The following is a 24,880-nucleotide window of genomic DNA, read 5'->3' as shown; positions in this document are numbered from 1 at the left end:
GCCTGTCGACAGTATGGTTGGTTTTTCAGCACCAAAGGTGTCCCGTTTGCTCTGAGAATGTATAACGTCGAGGCATGCAAAGGGCCACGGTCACTGACTCCCTGTGACGCGACCTGGCGTTTCCCAATGAACCCAAGCACAACGGTGGGGGCCAGTGGTGGGCAAGGAGGTAGGGAGTAGGGATGGCCAACGGCTAACCGTTACCGTTAAACCGATAAGAAATTGGTTACCGGTAAGCACTAACGGTCAATTTTGACCGATAAGAAAGAAAAGAAAAAGGAAATCAACCCATGTGTCACACCAAAAGCCCCGTACACCAATATATACGCAACATCAAGTCATCAACCATGCAACTATATACGCGCTGTAGCCTGTAGTCACACATTTCTGGGACACCGATGTCTGTGTAACATCCATTCACGCAACTGCGAGGCTGCGACGCTGCTTGATTTTGGAGTCGTACACGCTGACTTATTCAACAAATGCTCAGTCGTCGATTGGATTTTACAAAACAGACCCCCGTCACATTGAATCCCGTTAAGAAGAGCTTAAAACTCAACGTTCTAATGTTACATGTTGACGACGTGAGGAACGCTTAAGTCGTCTTGGTTACAGAGTAGCCTAGGATATGCGAAAATAACACGGCTCAGAGTCGCAAATTCAATGATCGCTGCATCAGCACACACAAAACACGGCCGAGAGAGAAGAAAATGAATGAAATTGACATCACGTTTAGCCGATTCAACCATTCCAAAAGCCATACGATTGAAAGTTATTGCTCTACATGCGAGCATCTCGCTGCGGATGTTTTGTTAGGCGATAGCCAGGGAGTGCAGTCAGTGCACAGAATGTTAGAGAGGCATGGGCTGAAGGGCCTTTTGGTGGACAATTCTGTTGATAAAAGTTAAGGGCTCCAGCCCCCTTTGCTGTATGTGCGCACGTCACTGCCTGGCGAAAGCGCATCACATTACAGATTGATCATTTCAATCCCACGGTTTCTTTGAAAAAACACATTTCTCTTAGAAAACATTTGTATTCTTGTTTCTCCTAGTTTTATTGTTTGTAATGTGTAAATATGGCACTTTATTATGGGGAAAAACGGGTGTATTTTCCCTTTTTAAATCGCAAAAATAGCGCATTTTTGAACACATTTCCTTAACGGTTAACGGTTAATTAACTGATAAGGCCTTTCGGTTATCGGTTAAGAAAAAATCTCCATTTGGCCATCCCTAGTAGGGAGCGCTTCGCTGTATTCAGTAGCCTATGCACTTGGACCGCGCAGAGGTGCCAAATCGGGGGGACGAAGATTTACTATTCTGTCCATAACGGCACATAACTCGGTAACGGCGCTGAGTTGGCTCATGCGACCATGAGCCACGTGAGACACCGCCGAGCGAGCGGTAGCGAGCGAGTCGCCGCGTTGAGCGTTGAGCCTCCGTCGTCATCACCGAAAACAATCGCTTCTTTCCCTTGCAGCCTCCCGTGCCCCCACCGTCGCGCTTATAGGGTCATTGGGAAACACATGGACGCCTCTGTGACATAGTAGCATTATATTAGGATGTTGTGTGACTATTGTAACATCCAATCTGTCACCTGTAACGTTACCTGTGGTCTGTGCTTGAGGGTGTCTTTATTGTAAAGTTATTCTTCTGTACCTCTTGTACTTTTTGTCCTGTATCTGTAACTTTGACTGTTTGACTGTTTGTCTCTGGTGCCTGAATTTCCTCCATGAGATCAAGTTCATTTTTATTTTTCATCAAAAGACAACATAATATAATTTAATTCACATTAATGCCACATCTATGTAACACTATACCTCTATAAACATTAATTCAAAGGATGTTTATTTTATTATCTAAACATAAATTATATTCTCCAAAGCAATCTAGTTTCTAGTTTTACCAGGAAACTCAGCTCCATGGATGCAGCGAGATAGGCTGCAGCTTGACAGAACTAGAGTAAAATAGAACAATGGAAGAGACAAAAAGTTATACTTTGCTGCATGTCTCTGTAATAACACCCTGCCATCAACCTGGTTTCTGAATATACATTTGTTTACAGTAATGATACTCCCCCCCACCCCCCATTTCCCCTCTTTTCAGAGTAAGTCAAAGGACCAATTAAAATTTAGCCTGGAGCTAGAATGTGACAATTTGCTGGCAATTGAACAGTCCTATCCTTCACATTTGATATTGTTTTTGCTCTTCGCTGTCTTCAAACTAGTTATACATGGCAAAAAAAAAAAAAAAAAACTCTGATCAGAAGACATGTAGATGTGTAGGTGCCATCTCCAGATAAACTGTTAAGAAAGCTAGTTCTCATACATGACAGTTATACTTCTACATAAAATAAATACATGTATTTTGGGAAATAGTCCTTTATTACATTCTCAAAGGCAAATTAACATGGGGATTGTACTGTGCAGACAGCAAAAACAGGAGCACACTCAAGCAGCCTGTTACAGACTGCATTTTATCAACTTGAACTGCTTGTGTATGTAGGTCTCTGTATGGAGACATCGACCTGTTCTGCATTTTGTCCTTGTTCCTGGATTCCTGTTGATTTGTTTGTATAGTTGCCCATGTGCCTGTCAATGAATACCTATACTTAGCTCATGACAGAAGGGTTAGGTGGAACTGTTATGTTTACCTATCTGAGTGTTTTCAGTCAATGCTAAGACCGTAGAGAGCTGCTTTCAGTGTTCAGGTTATTTCTCTCGATCTAGTGTTGTCATTGGGGGCGTCAGTGGCTCAGGAGGTAGAGTAGCCGTCTGTTCGATCCCCGGCCCTGCCACGTCGAAGTGTCCTTGAGTAAGACAATTAATCCCTACTGTTCATGAGCTGTCAGTCGTCAGTGTGTCAATGTGTGTGTGACTGGGTGAATGTAAAGCTCTGGATGAAGGCACTATAGGGAACGTGCATATGACGTTTTGTAGGCCGATTTGGAGTTATCGGCCTACAAAACCAGCGCCATTGCCGAGGGGGACCAGTAAAAAAAAAAAAAAAAAAAAAATTGAAGCAACAGTACTGAGAGATCAGATGTTGAAACCTTTTCCAGTGACTACATATAAAATAGCCTACAATTAAAAAAAAAAGTGTCTCCATTATGCAAGTAAGCAACATTCGATTGTGATGTAATAAATAGGCTTAGGCCTAAAGAGATTATATTTTAATCGGCAATGCAACACAGCCGTCTTACAATACAAAGTGAAGCTCACTCGACCATTTCTCTCTCTCTTTCTCTCTCTAAACGGAAAATGACTTACCTCTGTAGATAGAAAATAGCCTAAAAGCATTCCTTTCTCCCTGGCTTTTGTTTCAATGTTAATATTATAGATTCCTAGGCAACCAACCAGCAGCATTGACAATAATAAGTCTACATTTATGATAAAGTTTACACCGCTCTGACTTCTGACAGTGCCTGTCAATCAGTTCACACAGCTGCAGACAGTATGTTAGATTGAGTAGACCTCACCACATGAAAGGCAGAGGCACTCATGGACTTTTAATAGCCTAATAATAAGCTAAATGCTCGGGTCTCTCTGAACCTCGGAAATAAACAGATTTCAGGACAATGTCACAAGTCTCAAAAAAAAAAAAAAAGGAATCAGAACGGGACGGAAATGGACAAGACCATTACGGGGCCACTCGGGTTTGGTTTTGTAATTTGGCATAACACATATATTTCTATTTAATATATTATAGGCTTGAGCATATGTCTCTCTCTCTCTCTCTCTCTCTCTCTCTCTTCTGTTGGATAATTAGAGAAAGCGCACCTCTCTCTCTCAATACAAAGTGATCCTTGCTTGACCACAATGTTCTCTCTCAGATGATCTGCGTAAAGTGGCAGAGTTGACTGAAGTGTCTAGGCTAATACATATTACACGGGAGGTTGAGGCCAGTAAATCTGTCATAAAAATATATCTATTGAATATATTATAGGATATAGCCTACAATGAGATTGAGCAAACGGTTTTGTTTAAAGAGAAAATATATCTGACATGGCTGAACAAGGGACAGACCCATGATGTTTACCAGGATAAGAAATAACACTAGAAAAGTTGTTATTTTGAGAGAGAAATGTCCCGCACACTTTGATATGGTTTATTTTGATGATAACTGTTGTAGCCTACAACAATCTATCTCAATACATACAGTAATAGGATCGTCATGGAGGTTGTGTAAACGTTGTAGTGCACTTATTATTATTATTATAAGTGACGTCCCTCGAGGATGGCGACGGGAAATACGTCATCTGGAGCGAAACTCCGCCTTACGCTCACTTTCTATAGGAATGCAGACAGGGGTGTTGCACCAAATTCTGGGCCCTGGGTACAAGGATTCACTGCACATTTATGTTGTGCTTTAACCTTTGAAAAATAGATAATAGATCTAAATAGCAGATCGCTGCGAGCTTGTAGATCTGCTATTTTTTTTAAATCACCACACCTGGTTACAGATGGACTGCTTTTTTGCATGTGCATGCATAGTGTGTCTGTTAATTAATTTGACACATACACCAATAACTCATTTCAAGCTGTCTTCATCGATATGCATACCTCATCATCATCACCTTTATTTATACTCGAAGTACAGTTGAGGGCAAGCCCTCATTTTCAATGTAGCCGAGGTTACAATACAAAACAATAAAAAAACACAATATTAAAACATTATAAATTAAACATTTCATGTTGATACCTCAATATCGATATATTGCCCAGCCTTAGCGTTCGTGCATGCATGCCTGCCTGCCTGCGTGCGTGTGAGCCTGTGTGCGTAGTGTGTGCAGTGTTTTATAGTCTTTCAATGTCGTGAGGAGTGAGACTCTGTCCCATCTAATACCTGGACTGCTGCTGATAGACCTGTAATAGTCAAGCGGCCACAAGTCAATTTATTGATAGAATCGTTCACTTTGTGATACAAGCACCAGATTTGGCATGAACAATGCCGTTAGCCACTCAATTAAAAACAAATAGGGTTGGGGTCCCATTGACTTTCTATACAGTAAAATAATACAAAAAGATTAATCTGCTTCAAATAGCATGTGAGGGGTCAAGCATCTGTTTTGCACAAAAAACATTCCTTGGGCTAGAAAGGCCACCACAACACTATGGTTTAGTGATGAGTCATCACTTTTCACCGTGGTTTTCACGCTTTTGTGGGGGCCTTTCTGCCCAAGGAATGTTTTTCGTGCAAAACAAATGCTTGCATTGGATTCAGGCTCATGAAAAACCCCTAGTTTGACCCCTCACTTGCTACTTAAAGCAGATTTATTTTGTTGTATTATTTTACTGTATAGAAAGTGAATGGGACCCCAACCCTATTTGTTTTTAATTGAGTGGCTAACTTGCTTTTTGGAAAAAGTAGGTCCAGAGGAAACTTTGTGCAAAATTTGGTGCTTGTATCACAAAGTGAACAATTATCTCTGTAGCCGCCGGGCTATAAGGAATAGAGAGGAAAAGGGCGGTGCAGAATTCATTCTGATGTTGATTGCTTTGCTTGTTGTTGTTTCGAGTATGACAGCATGGCTTGAGGTTGTCACACACTTTTCTTCTACAGAGTTTGGCATTTATAGTGAATCAGCCTTCTCTAGCGTGTGCTCACATGCTCAGGAGCAGGAGGACATTTTAGCGTGTTGCGGGGGTGGATATGGTGTAGGTATGGTGGAAATTAACAAAGCCTGATGGGAAAGGTTCAAAACTCCAGGGCCCTTTGCCCTGTGGGCATTCACTGTGTAGTATGTCTAACTCCATGGCACTAGAGCCTAATGACTAAGGCTCCGTACACACCGGGGGCAAATTAGTGAATAGCGAATTAGCGTATCATTCGCTTTTTGTTTAAAACCTTATAAAGTCAATGGAAGCATCCACACCAAACGCAAATTCCGAAAAAGCGAAAAGGCCCTTGTGTCGAATTTAGCAAACATTCGCTGGTGAACTCCTCTCTCTCTCTGTGTCAAAGCAAGCTCACTCTATCATACTTAAAGAGAGAGAGAGCATGGTCGAGAGACCTTCCCTTTGCTTTGAGGCAGAGGGGAAAGGTGTTTCTTTCTCCTTTTCCGTGTCTCTCGTCTGTGTGGCTGCTTGGAAAAAGTACTCGAATGTCTTTTAAAATAAATCGCTGGGTATTAAATACAATAGGATCAGAAATGTTGTGGAGTACTGGAGTAGAAGGAAAGTACTGGAAATTGGACTCAAGTACAAATACCTACAAGTACAGGCGCTAGTCAAGTAAATGTACTTTTAGTTACTTTACACCACTGCTGCTGCTGCGAGCTGCCTGTATGCAGGAGAACGGGCGGAAGGGGAGCGGTGAACGCTCTGCTGTGATGTGATGGGTTGTGTGCGCCAGTGAAGACCTATACACTTTTCTTATTTAATAGGCTAACAACCACGGCCAGGTCATCATCACTTGAGGATGTAGTTTCCATTGTTTTATTTGTTTCCCCGTCTCCTCTCTCCTCTCTCCTCTCTCTCCTTTCTCTTCCTTTCTCCTGTGGCTACAGGCAGATATCACCCCCTTGTTTTTAGGCGAATATTATACGCATATTCGCGTCGCTTTGTGGTGTGAACTGTGAATGAAAAAAGGCGAATCGCGAATACTTCGCCTTTTTGGTTCACTTATTCGCGACGCTTCGCTAATTCGCCGGTCTGTACGGAGCTTTACAGTGGTAGAAAAGGTTTAAAAACATATCAGTTATTTTCTGCAAGCGACACCAGTCCCTCAACTTGTTTTTTTTTACCTTTATTGATAGAACAGTAGAAAGAGATTGTGAGTGCCACACATCAAGGGTTGTTGGGATCGGGATTCGAACCCACAGCACGCCGTCAGGCATCAGAGCCTGTGGTATGCGCCTGGACCGCAAGGCCAGCGGGCGCCCCTCAACTTGTTTTTTTACTACCCATCTTTTCTTCAAGACTCCAGTTACCATGGTAACTGTCTGCTACCCCTAGTAAAATACGTGCTCATGACAGTGAGTACAACCTTCAGTAGCCATGGTTACTGTAATGTACAACCCCTAAAGGATAAATGATGTAACTCTTGAGTTTTAGCTTGTAGTCACGGTAAAGGGACCCGTGGTTAGTACAATTCTGTTACCAAATTGTCATACTTTAAAAGTTTACCTTTAATTGTAGTGCTGCGTTGGGACCTGTAGAGCAATTCGGTACCACTGCGGATCAAAGTTGTTGCGTTTACAGTACATGCATGTCGTATGTGTATGAGTATGAGTAAAGGGCCATTTATAGTTACGTATGGTTGATTTTGTGTACGTTTGGGGGTGAGAGAGAACGTACGGTAATTGCGTCAATATGCATAGTTCCGTATGGTCTCTGTGTTACATACGGTTCAATAAAGCCTATGTACTTACTGTATCCACTAGATGGCACCCAAATGCATCTTCCCAATGAGCAAATGCTACATAGCGCCTACATTGTTGACAGAGAGGTTTATAGGCACCCTTGGATACACTCGGATTGAACGACTTGCAGAAAACACTCTCCCATCGGCGCTAGTCACTGTGCTGTCTGGGTATAATATAAAAAAGACTGGAAAATGGATGAGCATGCATGGACACGCAGTGCCGTTGCTTTAAGGTATAAGCGACCGCCTACAGCGCAATCTCAAGGGGGGCGCCGCAGACAGTTAATGAGCCACCCAAACTGACCCAATACCGACTAAAAACACTCCTAGAACCGCAAAAATTGCGTGCGCGGGAGTGGAGAGAGGCGCTTTCGAGAGAGCTGGCAGAGAGTGCTGATTAGGTTGGCAACGGGTCTGCGTCCTAGCGTGTTCACTGTTCAGCGTATTGGTTACTTTGTGATGTATTTCTTATTATTTTTTTATGCTCACAGCAATGCATGAGGTCACTTCCACATACGAAATGGAGACCAGAAAAAAAGACGAAACCTTTCTCCCTCACTACTGCCCCCACGGTTGACAAAAGTTTGCCACGGGTAGTTCATGTGTACGTACGTTTTTATCGGTTTTAATCCGTCGTGTTGAGTGTTGTCCGAAAGGTTACGGAGAAAGACAATTACGTACGGACCTACGGAGCAACCAGATTAAATCACTCTCCCCCTCCGTTTCTTGTGTATCCCTGCGGTCCTTATGTACTACTATGCATGGTACTTAAGAGGTGGCGGATAGATGTTGAGCACCACATACCAGTATACTGTATGTGTGCACATCTTTATCAACAGTAAATGCAAATTTGTGTTAATATGCCTTATTTTGCATAATTGTGCAGCTATGGCGGGAGAGAGTGTGTCATCAAATTTGAGTGATGCCAAATGCTGTGAGGAAATGATGAGTGTTGTGGATATTTTGGGGATGGGAAAGGGAGCTATTGTTTCTCTCAGCACAAACCTCTCTGGCCTAGAATAAGGTTGCAGGATATTATCATATAGGTCATGATGAGATATTGAGCTGTGTGTGTGTGTGTGTGTGTGTGTGTGTGTGTGTGTGTGTGTGTGTGTGTGTGCGTGTGCATGTGCGCGTGTGCGTTTGTGATTTGCATAGAAGACCCCACACTTGTCACTCGTCCTTCCGTCCTGTTGTGTCATGCCACTTATGTCAGCTGTGTGTGTGTGTGTGTGTGTGTGTGTGTGTGTGTGTGTGTGTGTGCGCGTGTGCGTGTGCGTGTGCGTGTGTGTGTGTGTGTGTGTGTGTGTGTGTGTGTGTGTGTGTGTGCATGTGTGTCCTGCCTACACAGTCAGTGCCCCAACATATCTATTTATGCCTCCCATGGTAGCTTCATGTCACTGAGCTGAGCCAGAAGGACAGACTGGACACCTTCCTGTAGTGCATTAGACCAGTGTTTCCCAAACAATGGGTCGGGAGTCGGGACCCTTGCATTTTGTAGTTCACAACACGTTGCGATGTGACACATGCTCCTGGATCGTCTATTTTGACTATTAAAGTAAGCTTTAGTGATTAATTCTACTATTACTATTTTTGCATACCTTTGCGTCCCGGGGATACCAAATTTATCTTTTGGATCTTGAGCTGAGAAGTTTGGGAACTCCTGCAATAGACCATCCAATATCTTCTCAGATCATTAACCACTTAAACCCTACTCCTACTGTATATACTTTGTGTCAACAAAGTAGTTACATGAGTGGTAAAACCCTAATTTCTACACTGAAAATACAGAAAATATTTACCCACTCTAACCTAACGCGGACAGTTTAGTGTAGGCAGATGGGCGGGCGCGGTGAGTCTCTCCGCAAGTCTCCAGCCAATAGAATGTGTTCTCCTCCCCCCACCCCCTCTGCTCCTCTGCTCAGCGCAGAGAACGCTGCTGCGTCATGACGTCAGCACATTTGGTGCGATGCTCTCTGCACTCTGATTGGTTAAGGAAATTCTACACTTCCTACAACAGTGATCATAACGCGATCGCCCAGGCTTCTTTTTCTTCCGATCGCCAAAAGAAGTCTGGGTTTCCGAGGCTAATATTTACCTATTTCTGCAGAATGTTTGCCTGACATGCCCAGAACAAGGAGGCTATAGGGTACAATTTGTATTTCAGTTTAAATTGTGTTTATTTTAACGATCAATCCAGTTGTTCGATGGAGATGTTGATTGTTCTTGTTTCAACTAGATAATGTATACATACCCAGTTCATACTGGATACACTCTGGGTTACAGTAATAACTTATTCATCTTCAGGATACAGCTCACTCACCAGAATCTAAGGAGTTATGTTTGCCCCGTATTTCTTATTTATAAATCGTCTCTCTGGCTATTCAGGATATTGATGGATCACTGCATTCAGCTGCCTGCTTGACCAATTGACCAACTGGCTGCCTTCATTAGCATTCATTATATGTCATACTGCCAGGGGTGTCGCACCAAATTCTGGGCCCTGGGTAGGGTACAAGGATTCACTGCGTTATTTTGTGCTTTAACTATTGAAAAATAGCAGATCTACAAGCTCACAGCGCGCCACGCTGCGAGCTTGTAGATCTGATATTGAAAATTTGTCTTTGAATGTTTTTTGAAAAAAACAATATTTCTATGTCAGTGGTGCTCAAATGTTTCATGTGAAGGACCCCCAAAATGATATGTATTTGGCCACGGACTCCCATCTAAAAAATATTTAGTTCCAGAGATCCCCCAGAAGCAAAATATGAGTTACAAATGTTTGCTTAAAAAATACATATATTCAAAGATTTGCACACATTTTCATGACTTTTCAAAAATAGCAGACCTACAAGCTCACAGCATGGCACTCGGTGCCGCGCTGTGAGCTTCTATATCTGCTATTTTTCAATAGCTAAAGTATAAAATAATTAAGGCCCCTCCAGCTTGGGCCCTAGTAACTCAGTCCCACTCCCCCCCCCCCCCCCCCCCCCCCCCCCTTGTGACGCCCCTGCATACTGCACTCCCTCCATCATACAGCCTGTTTTTCTAGCATTATCTATTTTCCTGTGTCCCTGCCTGCAATGTCTGAAAGTCTGTCTGTCTTATCTTGAAGAGATAGGACTGATAAGATGATCGATTTCTCCATTAACTGCTCATTCAACTTTGTCCACTTGTTGTCTTCCATTTAGCTATTGCCATATAGCTTCTTCTACATTGCTTCCATAAAGCTTTTGTGTATCTCTGACATTATGTGGTGAAATAGGTTATTCCACAGACAGATGTGACAATTAAGCATATTCCTTGGTGTGCTGCAGCATGCAGTGAGCAGTCAGTGTCTGCACAAGAAATGGGCATGCATAATATATTGCGCACACACACAGTAGAGAGGACTCCAGTTTCTATGTAAACTGTGCCAGGCATTGCATGTGCTACTGGGTTCAGCTGGTATATTGCCAAGCGATCACTATAGTGCAGTACCAGAGCATGTTGCTCTATTGTAAATAATGGAGGAACTGCCAGGCTGTGTTAATGTGAGGTTCTAGATTGTTCAAGATTTATGGAGTCTCTCATGCATTAGGAGCTGATGTAGTAGACCTCCATGACAGCCCAACCAGACCGAGAAGGAAGCATTTATAGACTCCTAAGAGAGTGACACAGTTGACAAGTATATATTTATCTACTTTGCAAAGCAAGTGGCTAACTCTTTAAAAAGAGGCATGGATGCAGTTGAACCTGTACTGGAAGGGAAATGGATCTACAGTGCCTGCTCTCACACAACTGTTTTGGTTTCAGAATATAAAGATATAAGAGTGGTTTGTAACAACAAAATTAACTGCATGTTTGCAAGGACTCATTAATTAGCAGCCCTGGTCATAGTGGTTTCCTTGTCAGGAGAAATGATTGGAGTAGCTTTTAAAATCAAATGTATCAATCACAGTGACTGACACACATGCTAACATGGTCAAATGAACAGTGTAAAGATTAATTCCACACAACAAATAGTGTCATTTACTGTATATCTGCAGCAGCCAACTTTTATTTTATTTCATGAAAGATTGCCTTTATGAGAGAAGATAAAACTCTTATGGGAACCTCAAGTGTAAAAAGAAAGCACTAATCTCATCGGATCATCAAATACTGTAGCCCTCACCCTTGGGCCTGAATTTCTATTCAAATAAATGCTACCATAGCAACCAATGTGCCGTCGACAATTTTCTTCTTATAAACTAGTCAACACTAAATTCCACAGATGAGTACACCGTTCATATTTTACACTCACTTTTGTGATTTGCAGTTGATGTACAGTGTAATTACAAAGTATATAGCTCAGAACACACAGTGATTTTGACTTTCAATTCAAATAAACTTGATGTTGTTGCACTGATGAACTGAAATTGTTGTCAGAAGATATACAACATAAACTGTAATGTTGAACCGGCTCTTGATCTGTGCTGCACTGTTCTACCGTGACCGACAGATCACAAGAAGCAAAGGTGTGCAATCATAATGACTGCTTTTTATTGCTCTCCATATTATCTCACTCACCTACTTTCTTTTCCCCCCCGTTATATAATCTATATCCTTTGTTTCTCCTCTTCCTCTTCAGATTCCTTCTATTTTGCTGTTTTTGTCATGTCAGTTTGCTTGCTGGGTTTATCGCTTATTTATTTTCTTTTTATGTTTTAGAGCTTTCTTTCTAAAATCGGATATAGTCTGTAGTCTGTTGTGATTACAGGCAGTCATGCTCTCCCGTCTCGTCTCGTTTCTGTTCACGCTCTGTTGTTTGTGTCTGTCAATGTGTCAATCCCACATTAATTTCAGTCAGCACACCTCACATTGTTCATTCTATTAATCCTCAAAGTCTTAACAAAGATAGATCCTCTCCTTCACTCTGTCACTGTCTGTGCGCTGCTGATACGCTATCTATCTCTACTCCTTAGCTCATATCTCCTGCCCTGTCCTGATCTTACTTCTTCAACCGTTGTTTTTACAGATCACCTGCACTCTGTCACTCCCTCTGTGTGTGTGTCTCACCTCTCGGCACTCTATCTCTTTCAGTCTCTCTCTTCTCTCAAGCACTGATCATTCTCCTGCTCTGAGCCTTATAGCCATAGTGCCTTAGTGAGCATATCGTGTCCGTTGTTTGCATGCCCCCTGCTCGCCGCCCAGCTTGGAAACAAGTTATGTTCGCTGTATGCTCTAGGAGTAAAGTTAAACGTTCCCTTTACCTTTCCACTGTTGTCTGTGTTTTAATGTAACACATTGTACCGCTTTCTTTCTCTCTGATTATTTTAAAGTTGTTCACAACTGTTGACTAAAGTTGTGTGCGGGAGTGTGCAGTGTGTGTGTGTGTGTGTGTGTGTGTGTGTGTGTGTGTGTGTGTGTGTGTGTGTGTGTGTGTGTGTGTGTGTGTGTGTGTGTGTGTGTGTGTGTGTGTGTGTGTGTGTGTGTGTGTGTGTGTGTGTGTGTGCGTGCGTGCGTGCGTGTGTGTGTGTGAGTTTGCATGCGGTGACCTAGACCCTGGGTTTCCCAGTGGAGGTGAGTCAAAGGGGCTTAATGTAGCAGAGTCTGAAGATCATTAAGCCTGATGTGTCCCTTGCCCGAGGTTTACCATGCAGGAGAACCAGGTTTTAATCCAGGTGGTTACGTGTGTGTGTGTGTGTGTGTGTGTGTGTGTGTGTGTGTGTGTGTGTGTGTGTGTGTGTGTGTGTGTGTGTGTGTGTGTGTGTGTGTGTGTGTGTGTGTGTGTGTGTGTGTGTGTGTGTGTGTGTGTGTGTGTGTGTGTGTGTGTGTGTGTGTGTGTGTGCGTGCGTGCGTGCGTGCGTGCGTGTGCGCGTGCGTGCGTGTGTGTGCGTGTCCATTAATAGCAGGACTGTGGGTAACAAGCCAGGAAACAGCCCTAAGGGTCAGACACCTGAAGAGACAGGACGCCGCCACGGACCGAGTCACGATGCCAACTCCTCTGTGTCCGATCTGGCCAACTCTGTCACCAGCGACCATCTCATGGTACAGTACATCACCACACTATACTCCTACTGCAGGGGTCTTCAACAGGGACCCCTAGGCTAGGGGGGTCCTCAGAGTTACGACAGGGGGTCCTCCAAATCTTTGTGTGATTTTCCTAACCACTCGAACCCTAGCGTCCACTTTAGCCAAAAATAGCAGATCTGCAAGCTCACAACGCCTCGCGCTGCGAATCTATGAAAATGTTGAGGAGGGGTCCCTTCTTCATCTTCTCTCAACTAAGGGGTCCTTGGCCTGAAAACGTTGAAAACCCCTGTCCTACTGTTACACCACTGACACACACCTACATGAACGTACCATACTCCTACTGTCGCACCACTGACACAGGTCATTCGTAGGGATGACACCATGTAGGCCTGACCTTGACCAGTCGATTGAGGGAGTCTTAGTCGACTACCATTACATTACCAATACTAATAATTTAAGAGTTTGATTGGAGAGATTGAGCACGTTATTTTGTCTACTTTTTCCAAAGATGATCGATAATAATGTACAACCAAGCAAGCAAGGTTGAGATTATCTGTATGCCATATTGTGCTGGGTCTGGAAAATATAGTTATGCAAAGGATTTCTGAGACAGCATGATATAGTTTAGTTAAAGGGATATTTCACTTAAAAAAAAACGTTGTCATTTTATGGTCTAATCAGGCTTTTATGAACACCCTGAACAGTTAATATTTTTATTGTATTTAATCTTTTCCATTTTCCCAAAGAATTATTAAAAATACATGAAAAACGTTATGGAAAAAACAAGGCCTGCTCACGTATTAGGAGGGTTTATGAGTCATCAGAAAAAAATAATGGGTGTTTTTAATTAATCTATCTTGGTTAAAATTAAGTTACAATGGGTGTGTATGGGGAGCGGCCCTAGAGGAGGAGGGCCTGGTAACATTTACACCAAATATCTAAAAACTGAATGAAGCAAATTAAAAACTGTCCAGGGTGTTCATAAAAGCCTGATTAGACGATAAAATGACAAAACGTTTTTTTTAGTTTTTTTTTTTGTGAAATATCCCTTTAAGTGTAAACCTATGAAGAGGCTACTTGAATCGTTGCCTCCCCCCTCCTACGTCTATCTACTGTAGGTAGTGCGCCGTCTATCACCGGCTTCCCTCAGCCGATGCATCTGTAGAGCAACACAAAGCCTAGAATTAATGGCAATATCGTCATTGTCGGGTGGAAACCTTGTATCTCCAAGTTTCAACAAAAGTAGTGAAAACAGCAGATCTACAAGCACACACCGCCTCGCAGTGCGAGGCGTTGTGTGCTCGGCTGTTTTCACTAGTTTAAATCATTTTTAAAATGATAAATGCAAAACGAACGGTTTTGGATATACAAGCCAAGGTTTTCACCCGACAACGACGATATCTTAGCAAAGGGAAACCAATAATTTTCTCTGTGGAATGACACAGAGTGGGTGAAACACTGTATATGCCTATGCCTTATTCAGCAAACGTGGCTAATTAGCAGTGGAAGAACATGCAATCTGTTCTGTGTGAATATTGCAGGCATGGAGATGAGCCATGTGTAATTATGTGGGTTGTTGAATGGCATAGCTGAGGTGTTCACCATGGTGACACTTAATACTCATTCTGGGAGGTTCTGCTCTAGCCTTCCTGCACGGTGAAGATCTAAGGCAGGGGTCTTCAACATTTTCAGGCCAAGGACCCCTTAGTTGAGACACAGATGAAGCAGGGACCCCCACAACCTTATCATAGATTCTATATAGTTTCATTGTTTGACAATAATCAGTGTATTTTGGATTCATGTCAATTTATGTTTTCAGATATTTAACCACTTGAACTGTCAATACTTAATAAACTTTACCTTTCACTCTATACTTGGTCTGCTCTTTTTTCCCCTCTACACCAAAGCTCTTTGCCAAAAATAGCCGATCTACAAGTTCACAACGCCTTTCAGCGTGAGGCGTTGTGAGCTTGTAGATCTGCTATTTTTGGCTAAAGTTCTCCGAATATGGACGCTAGGTTTCAAGTGGTTAATATAAAAAAGCTTCTATCACACAAAGATTTAGAGGACCCCCTGTAGTAACTCTGAGGACCCCCTAGGGGTCCCGGACCCCCTGTTGAAGACCCCTGCTCTAAGGTTTGAGAAACACAGTGGCAATATGACACATGTGGGGGAATAATGCTATTAAAAGTTGTTTTTTCCTCTCTCTCTTGAGTTTATTGGACCTCCATTTGCTTCCGCCATAGTGGTTGCTAATCTCCTGGAGTTAATACACAAAAATGCATTGCGGTTATAAATCGCAAGGCAGTCAACGACTTTCACTATAAGAGACAAAAATAAAAGAAAGAAAAAGTAATTAAATAAAAAAAGGAAAGGAAAGGTGCTATGAAATTTCATATAACTTTTGAGCACTTAAACTCTATATACTTCTTTGTCCTTCTTTGTCGGGGAAATCTCGCTCTTTCGATGTGTCATTCTTTCAACAACCAGCGTCGGCAAGTTAGCTACTCACCTGCAGGTTAGCTTTTTCACCAGGTTAACATTCACCCATGTCAAAAGAATGGACGGTCGAACAGATGCTATGTCGCAATATCGACATGCTCCCTCTTTGTCCAGGTCCCCCAGGGCTCTACTTAGGGCCTAATATCTAATATATTCAATGAAAATACAGCTTATTTCCTTATCTGTCCTTGTTAGTTGTCTCCTGGCTCTGAGGAGGATGGTCCAGAGGTAGAGAAGCTGGGACGTATCCAGTTCAGTGTGGGCTACAACTTCCAGGAATCCACCCTCACGGTCAAGGTTCTCAAGGGCCAAGACTTGCCTGCTAAAGACTTCTCTGGCACATCTGACCCCTTCGTCAAAATCTACCTTCTGCCTGACAAGAAGCACAAGTTGGAGACCAAAGTCAAGAGAAAGAACCTCAACCCCCACTGGAATGAGACCTTCCTGTTTGAAGGTTTGATATCTTACTCACTACAATGTGGCTGATATACTAATTAGTGGCCAAGGCCACGAAGTGGCAAAGGCCACTCATTGATATTGGACTTCATCATTATTAGTGGCCAAGGGCATGAAGTGCTAAAGGCCACTCATTGATATTTGACTTCATCATTACTATTATTATTATTATTATTCCGCCACCTTTTCTCTAGTGGCTAGACCGTGCAGTCGCTTTTTACGAAACTCGGCAGTATGGCAGAGGACTATGCCAAACGGCTAAAACACGCAACAATCGGCCAAAGGGTGGCGCTGTAGGAAGCCTTTGAAAAATGCCAACTTTGAACAGGTATAGCTCATGCTCTGTTTCAGGTTCAGCCATGAAACCTGTATACACTTATGCGTCTCCTCATGCCGAACAACTTTTACACTCTGACTTTTGACCTCTGACCTTTACTTTTTTACATGAACTTTGGACCAATACAGTCAGATCTGTCTCGGCGGATTTTTTTTAAAGTGAAACATTATTTTTGGAGCTGTGTGAAACACAGGCTCCCTATACGTAGCTTTGTGGGTCTGTCTGTCTGTGTGTCTGTCTGTGTGTGTGTCTGTATGTAGCCTGACTTCGGCACGCTACTAGTCCCACAGTTTTGCCACCACACACTCGCGCCATATGTCAAATCGACCGGCTTACTCGGGAATAGTGGGCTAGTAACTTGCTAAGAGAAAGGTTCAATAGTTTAATTGATATTAATTTATTAGTGAATTAATTTTCCCCATTGACTTATAATGGCAATCGCAAAAACTCACATTCAATTATTTGTCTCTCGCAAACCATAGGGGCTAGAGTTTCAAGACTTGGAGAGGAGGTTCATAGTGGTTTCAAGGATTAAATAAAAAATAATTGTGTCATTTGGCCGCATGGTGGCGCCATAACACCCCACTTTACGTTTTGGCCTGTAACTCTTGAACCGTAGGTCGGAAAATTAAAAATATTTTTTCCCTGGATTCCTTGGGTCATGACGCATCTCCCCATATAGGCCACGCCCATTTGCGCCATGATAGATTTTCCGCCATCTTGAATTTTCTCCAAAACACACTTTTTGCTCCTTTTCCTACATATTTTCTTCAAATGTCACACAAATCGGTACACACACACACACACACACACACACACACACACACACACACACACACACACACAGCTCCACTTCACACGGGTGTGATTTTTTAATAATTCACTGAATATTGCAGTTTCATGCAAATTATTCTTCTGCCTCTAAATCATACATGCAAAGTGACACGTTCATGGCATTTGGCAAATATGTAGAGGGTTAGTCCAAATATCACTGAAACCAATCTTATTCCAATTGGCCAAAAGGAGGGCGCTATACAAAGCGTTTGAAAACTCAAACTTTAAAGGGGCATAAGTCATGCCTCGTTTCGTTTGAAGTGCAACGCTTACACGCGTGCCTTGACTCAAGCAGAAGACATCTGTGTCTTTGTTAAGTAAGCTCCGCCCTTAGATTTTCCGCCATTTTGTGTAGTTTGTAAAACGCTTAAACCCGCTTTTATTCCGGAATTTTCGCGTCACGTGCAGGGAACTTTTTTTACATGTACTTTGGACCGATATCTAAAGATCTGTCAGATCGTATTTCTTTTAAATTGAAACATGCTTTTTTAATAATTCAATGAATATTGCAGTTTTATGCAAATTATTCTTCTGCCTCTAAAATTTTTAGATGACTGGTCACTTATGTGTGACTGCTATAGTAAAGTGGGTAGCACCTGTGCTTGATATACGGAAGGTTGTGAGTTCAAACCCCACGTCAGATTGATTGATGTTAACATTCTGGATGCCCACGGTGTGTGCATATGTCAAACTCTTTAATGTTGACACGTCTGATCTGACTCCAGATCACGTTCATGTTTAAAATGAGCCCTTCTCTACCGGCCGTTATTTTTCTGTTCTGAGTGAAAGAAAATATGATCACTCGAAAATTTCAGAAATACTCAGATTACATTTACTGATTTAACCCAAGCCTCCAAAATATGAAGAAAAAAAAAACAAGGCACTCAGCATAGAACTTTTTTTCCCCCTTTTTTTTAATAAACATGATTATCAGAACCTGTGGCTGTCTAGTGTAGTGGTCAGGGCATATGCCTTTCATGCAGAAGGTCGTTGGATCGAATCACACCTGGGGTTGATATAAGCATAAAACCATGAAATTTGGTAGACTTGTACAGTTTGGGTCCTTGAACAATGTCTGATATGGAGCCTTCCCAAAAATGCCCCTCCTTGATGCGTATGTTAATATCCGCCATTACTAAATAATGTATTTTGCATCATAACTCCTGAACCAAGCATTATAATACAAACTGTGATGTCTACAGCTATGTTGTCATGGCCAAGGATTGCAATGATATCATCTACCAGCTCAGTGGCCTAGTGGTTTGAGTGTCTTCCCTCAGACTGGGAGATCTGGGTTCAAACCCCAGTTGGGTCAAACCAAAGACTCTAAAAAATGGGACCCAGTGCCTCCCTGCTTGGCACTCAGCATCAAGAGTTGGATTGGGGGTAAGTCCCTGCAACATACTAACGTCATGTCCAGGGGGTGTAAAAAAGCTTTTACCTATAACCACCGATTAGTGTAAAACTTTGTATGCACACTTCCCAGAGGCCAAAGAAAAACCTGTGCCCTGCATTTTTCACATCTGACATTTATAGCGCCACCAGAAGGCCGACTTACAGTATGTTAAACACATTCTTTGATATTACTCCTTCAGATTTTATCAGAAAATCACACACGTCAGTACACAGTATCTCTACAGTGATGTAATCATGACGGATTTGTCCGATATCATATTCTATCTAATTGGCTAACATTGAATTCCAAGGTTTGCAGGATTGCTCCTTTTTGAACAAAATGTCTCAAACGCAGCCTGCGATGTGTGTGAGATTTTGCACACACATTCCCACTAGGCCAAGGAACAGATGCCACCCTTCTCACATTGGCCTGTTATAGCACCACCAGCGGGTCAATTTTTGCAAAACACATTTTTGGAACAAAATGCTTCAAATCCCGCATGCAGCGTCCGATTGCCGTGAAAGGCCCAAGAACACGTGGTACCCTTTTCACTTTGGCCTATTATAGAGTCACCACTAGGCCAAAAAAAACCTACCTGACCTGCCGGAGTCCTGTTCGGAAGAACACTGCTTCTAGTTTTTCTTTCATGTCTTCTTTGCTTTCCCTTGATGCCTTTTTGCTTTCCTGCTTTTTATGCCTTGGACACTTTATCGCTGCTTGCAGCTATATTTCAGATATTATTATATTATATTATAATTAACATAGGATATTACTGTATGCGAGTTTCTAAATTCTAGGAGAGCTAAGGCAAGGAGCACTCGTTTTCAGCCACGTCGGCAGGTTAGCTACTCACCAGCGTCGGCAGGTTAGCATTTCACCAGGTTAGCATTCACCAGCGTTAGTTTTACTGAGGTTAAGGTTAGGGTTAGGGTTAGGGTTAGGGTTAGAGTTTGGGTTAGGGTTAGGGTTAAGGTTAGGGTTAGGGTTAGAGTTGGGGTTAGGGTTAGGGTTAGGAACGGTTAAGGATAGGTTCAGGTTTTGGTGCACCTCTGCCGCAGTCCAAGTGACTACAATGGAGCGCTCCCTATCTCCGGTTCAGCCAATCACAAGTTTGAAAAATGAGTCCGGGGCTTGGTTTTGCCTTAGCTCTCCTAGAATTGAGAAACTCGCTTACTGTATACATATAACACAGTGGGATTGGACGCTCCCTTCCCTTTGTTATGTCCCTAATCTTGTTAACCCAACACCAGAGAGGTTTGGGTTGAAATGGGGGTGATTCTTAATTCTACTGTAATCACTGGCAACTGTGTTATAAAAGAAATTATACACTCAAGGCTGTAATACTGTATATTGTGATTATACCACGGTTACGAATGTGTACAATGTGAAGCGGAGTCGCTTCACATTGTGCCCACAACAACACCCGTGGGCAGACACTCTGAGCTGTGAGCTGTTCTGTAATTTTGGCATGGGTTAATACCATAGGTTAATCCTGGGGTTCCCCAACTGCCATAACCTATGGCTGCACACCCCATTGCAAAATAACACAGACGTATTATGAGCTTGATCAGATTTTTGGGGGATTTCTTTTTTTGTGGAAGGAAAATGTTTAAAAGGTTTAGAAAAATGTTAACAATAATGACATGCCCAAAATATGGACTTCAGGTTGAGCGTGTGTGAGTGCGTGCATGCGTGCGTGCGTGTGTGTGCGTGTTTCTAATTGGCCCCCTGTCACCCCCTTGGTGGGCATGGCCCCCACTTGGAAAATATGTGCATTATTAGATGTGACCATGTTGAAGTTATATAGCACAGTTGTTATATGATATGATATGATAGTACTTTAATGTCAGTTCACACTGAAATTTGCGACACAGCAGCCATGTATGCAAAACATATATACAAACATTTGACACAATGAAACAAAAAACAAACAGTGTTACATACACAAGGATAATAAGAGCAATGTCCACTGCCTAGCCTAACTATGGCTAAGCTCCTGATTAAGCCTTAAAGTCGACTGATGGACAAAGGACCTTTTTAGTCTGACCTTATTGTATTCTGGAACACCGTATCTCCTTCCTGAAAGCAGCAACATACTGTATATTCTCTTATACAATAACAAGTGGCCTTGTCTATCTCTCCCAAAGGGTTTCCCTATGAGAAAGTGGTCCAGCGGACCCTGTACCTGCAGGTTCTGGACTACGACCGCTTCAGCAGGAACGATCCCATAGGAGAGGTGTCCATCCCCCTCAACAAGCTGGACCTGGCCAACATGCAGACCTTCTGGAAAGAGCTCAAACCATGCAGCGATGGCAGCGTGAGTACAGAAGAGGGGGAGGGATGGAAGTGGACGAGGAGAAAGGCAGAGAGAGAGAGAGAGAGAGAGAGAGAGAGAGAGAGAGCAGAGAAGATAGGACAGAATGTGACTGGTGATGTCATTGCTGGCTGCTGTGGCTTTCCCAGGGGAGATGTGGGGACGTGATGGAGATAGCCTAGAGCAGGGGTCTTCAACGTTTTCAGGCCAAGGACCCCTTAGCTGAGAGAGAGATGAAGCAGGGACCCCCCTCTATACATATTGTATAAATGTGTGATGGAGATTCCCATCGATTTCATAGATAGATTCATAGACTTGTTTGACACTTAACCACTTAAAATCATAAATCGTCGATACTTAGTAAACTTGACCTTTCACTCTGTACTTGGTCTGCTCTTTTCTACCTCTACACAAAACCTATTTGCCAAAAAATAGCCAATATACAAGCTTTCAACGCCTCGCAGCACGAGGTGTTGAGAGCTTGTAGATCTGCTATTTTTGGCTGAAGTTCTCCTCAGAGTATAGGGATGCGAGGATTCAATTGTTCATTTAAAATAATTATCCTATCACACAAGGATTTGGTGGCCCCCCTGCAGTAACTCTGAGGACCCCCTAGGGGTCCCGGACCCCCTGTTGAAGACCCCGGGCCTAGAGAATCTGAGGAGGAGGCTGGTTGGACTGTAGATGGAGAGAGCACAGCCAGGATGAGAAGGAATTATTCCATAAACACAAGCCAGCAGGAAGAAACATTTGAGAAGTGCAAGTGACTAATAGTCCTGTTGTGTGTGTTTGGTTCAGGGGAGTCGAGGCGATCTTCTGGTGTCTCTGTGCTACAACCCCACAGCCAACATCATCACTGTGAGCATCATCAAAGCCCGCAATCTGAAAGCCATGGACATCGGAGGCACCTCCGGTATAGCAGCTTCTTCAACTTCAAACATGCATTTATTGTTTCCTCTAGATCTGCACGTTCATCTTCTCATATAATAAGTAAAAGTTAGGAAATTGTAATATTTTAGCGAGTATATCTTCATTTTCAGGGAGTGGTATGAAAAATATTGCAGTTTCAGCCTACTGTACATTCATTGTAATAGTCAGCAATGTGAGGTAAAAAGGTATAATCATGCAAACTGTCCCGTTTCCCTCTCCTCAGACCCATATGTGAAGCTGTGGTTGATGCACAAGGACAAGAAAGTGGAGAAGAAAAAGACGGTGGTGATGAAGCGCTGTCTGAACCCCGTCTTCAACGAGTCCTTCCCCTTCGACGTGCCCGCCCACGTGCTGAGGGAGACCACCATTGTTATCACCGTCATGGACAAGGACAAGCTCAGTCGCAATGATGTCATTGGGAAGGTACCTCCTTCTCTCCATCTCCCACCTCCATCTCCTTTTATGTCTGCTCACTCAACCAGAACAGACCGCCACCAACTGATCACTTATCCAGTCTACACTGACCCCTGCTGGTCACACACAGACACAGCAACGCCCTCCAGAGACATAGCTTTGATTATAATACTGTAATGTAGTAGATCAGGGGTTCTCAATGAAACCCAAATCCCTACTCCCTACCTAGTAGTGCCCAATATAAACGTGAAGGTTAATGGGTTATCTAACTATAGGTTGCTGGAAACCCTTGCCCCTTTATGTATACATAAGGAGACCATTTGTGTGGCAGTGGCTCGGGATAGTGACTGTCTTGGCTCGAAAGTTTCCCTGTTCAGTCCTTGAGCAAGACACTGAGCACCTAAATGCTCCCAATGAGCAACAAGGTGTTTGAATGGGTGTGTGAATGGGTGAATTTAATGCACCATGGAAAGCGAACCTTGTGAACCCCAACATCCCAATCTCAGGGCGGACACTCTTACCACAAGACCACTGAGCTGGTAGTGTCAAGCAATGTACTAGTATCCCAGGAAATCCATTGTTCATGGGAAGCTATTAGGCCGTTCGTCCCTTAGTGAAGGTAAAACGCTGTTTCAATATGCCCCTGTACAGTGTTTTACTTTGGTGGTGTGTTCTACCGTGTCACGCTATAAACGTAGTATGGCGTGCGAATTCTTTGGAGAAAAAAAAGGAACGAAAAGCATAGCTCCTCTACTAACCATTTCATCCATTGGTGACCACGCGCAGGGAATGATTATCGTATGCACTCTGAAAAAACCTAGAACACACCACTGCGTACAGTATTACATGGATCATACTATATATACCTGTATGTTGTAAAACAACAAACACCTCATCAGCACAGGATGTACTCATCCTTGGGGTCGGGGACCATGCAAGTCGGGAACAATGCAAGTTGGATGGGCATATATGGGCATGTTATGTTTGTTCAGAACAGTGGCTTGCACACATCCATTTTGTCGCTGGTGCTGGACACAGAGTGACAGTTAATTCCGGTTTCAAATATTTTTTTATTAATTTGCATTAAAATAATATAGGGCACTGTTAATCTTTTTAAGAAAACAAAAACAAACAAGAAAAACACAACAAATACACACAAAATAACCCCCAAGGAACCCTCCTCACCCCCCTCAGCCAATCCCAACCCCAGAGCGCTACTATAAACTATTTGCAAACTATCAGGAGGCCCGCTCCTGTTCCAGGAAGGAAATTAGTGGTCCCCAGACTTTTTCAAATTGTTCAGGTTTGTCCTTTATGGTGTATCTATTTTTTTTTTCCAAATGAAGGGTGTCTGTCAACTCTGTCAGCCATATTTTCCTTGTGGGCACCTCCTTCCCCTTCCTGCCCATTAAAATAAGCTTCTTAGCCGTGATTAAACCATAGGACAAAAGATTTTGCTGATGTACTCTTAGAGATTTTAACACTTCTGAGTCTGACACTACAAAAATGGTTAATATAGGTTACAGGTTGTAGCTGTACTTCAAATATCCTTGAAAAAAATGTAATATGTCAACCCAGAAGTATTGTAGTTTAGTACAGAGTAGAGTGACAGTTACTTCCAAAAGATAAACGTCCGCTCAACAACTCCTAAGTGTTTAGTTTACTTCATGTCCTCTCATCAGAATATTCCAGCAAGTGACACATCTACATATTTCTTCCCACCTATTGCCCCATCCCTGCTCTAGATTATGGTTACATTTCGTGTTAGGTTAAATGACGGATTAAATGGTGATAGCAGGACTCAACGTCAGACCTCCAGTGAGTTTATTTTACCTACTGCTTTGACAAGCTTTTCTAGAAGTGTAATCATCTCTGTGTCATCGATCATGGTTACATCTCTTTCTCTCATCCTCTCTCTGTCTCGTTCCGTCTCTCTGCCAGATCTATCTGTCATGGAAGAGCGGCCCTGCGGAGGTGAAACACTGGAAAGACATGATGGGTCGTCCCCGCTCTGCCGTCGCCCAATGGCATTCTCTCAAGGCCTGAGAGCCAGCAACAACTGCCTAGAATACAGTACGTCCCCTCTAGACTCACGCATCAGCCCCCCAGTCCCTGTCCTCAGCACATACTGTATTTACCCCAAACTACAGTCTGGAGCTGCAAACTGTCATTTCTACGTTCTCAGGCATCTTTCTTGCCCCTTTGCAACTCAGTACATTTTCTGTTACTGTGTTGAGTCCTAAATCTTGCGACTTGCATTATCACACCTGAGCCTGAACACAGTTCCCCCTTCCTTGTGTTGTTGAACAGGACTGATTTGCTGGCGTCAGGACATTCATCCA

The 24,880-nt window shown here is 42.9% G+C and overlaps 1 protein-coding gene across 1 annotated transcript in view; it reads left to right on the top strand.

Annotated features, from left to right (window-relative positions):
- syt7b (synaptotagmin VIIb) overlaps positions 1-24,584 on the top strand; it is a gene marked incomplete at both ends in the record, with an annotated part of 148,066 nt that extends 123,482 nt beyond the window's left edge. The window contains 6 exons of the mRNA XM_080730007.1: positions 13,232-13,370; positions 16,053-16,311; positions 21,028-21,197; positions 21,993-22,107; positions 22,348-22,547; positions 24,480-24,584. Coding sequence (XP_080586133.1) covers positions 13,232-13,370; positions 16,053-16,311; positions 21,028-21,197; positions 21,993-22,107; positions 22,348-22,547; positions 24,480-24,584 — 988 coding nt within the window. The remainder of the gene's footprint in view (positions 1-13,231; positions 13,371-16,052; positions 16,312-21,027; positions 21,198-21,992; positions 22,108-22,347; positions 22,548-24,479) is intronic.
- Positions 24,585-24,880: the final 296 nt, after the last annotated feature.

This window comes from Nannobrachium achirus, assembly GCF_963921795.1.
Source record: "Nannobrachium achirus genome assembly, chromosome: 7".
Lineage (NCBI taxonomy): Eukaryota > Metazoa > Chordata > Actinopteri > Myctophiformes > Myctophidae > Nannobrachium > Nannobrachium achirus.
Note: the sequence above shows the minus strand (reverse complement) of the source record. Positions and strands in the feature narration are given on the sequence as shown.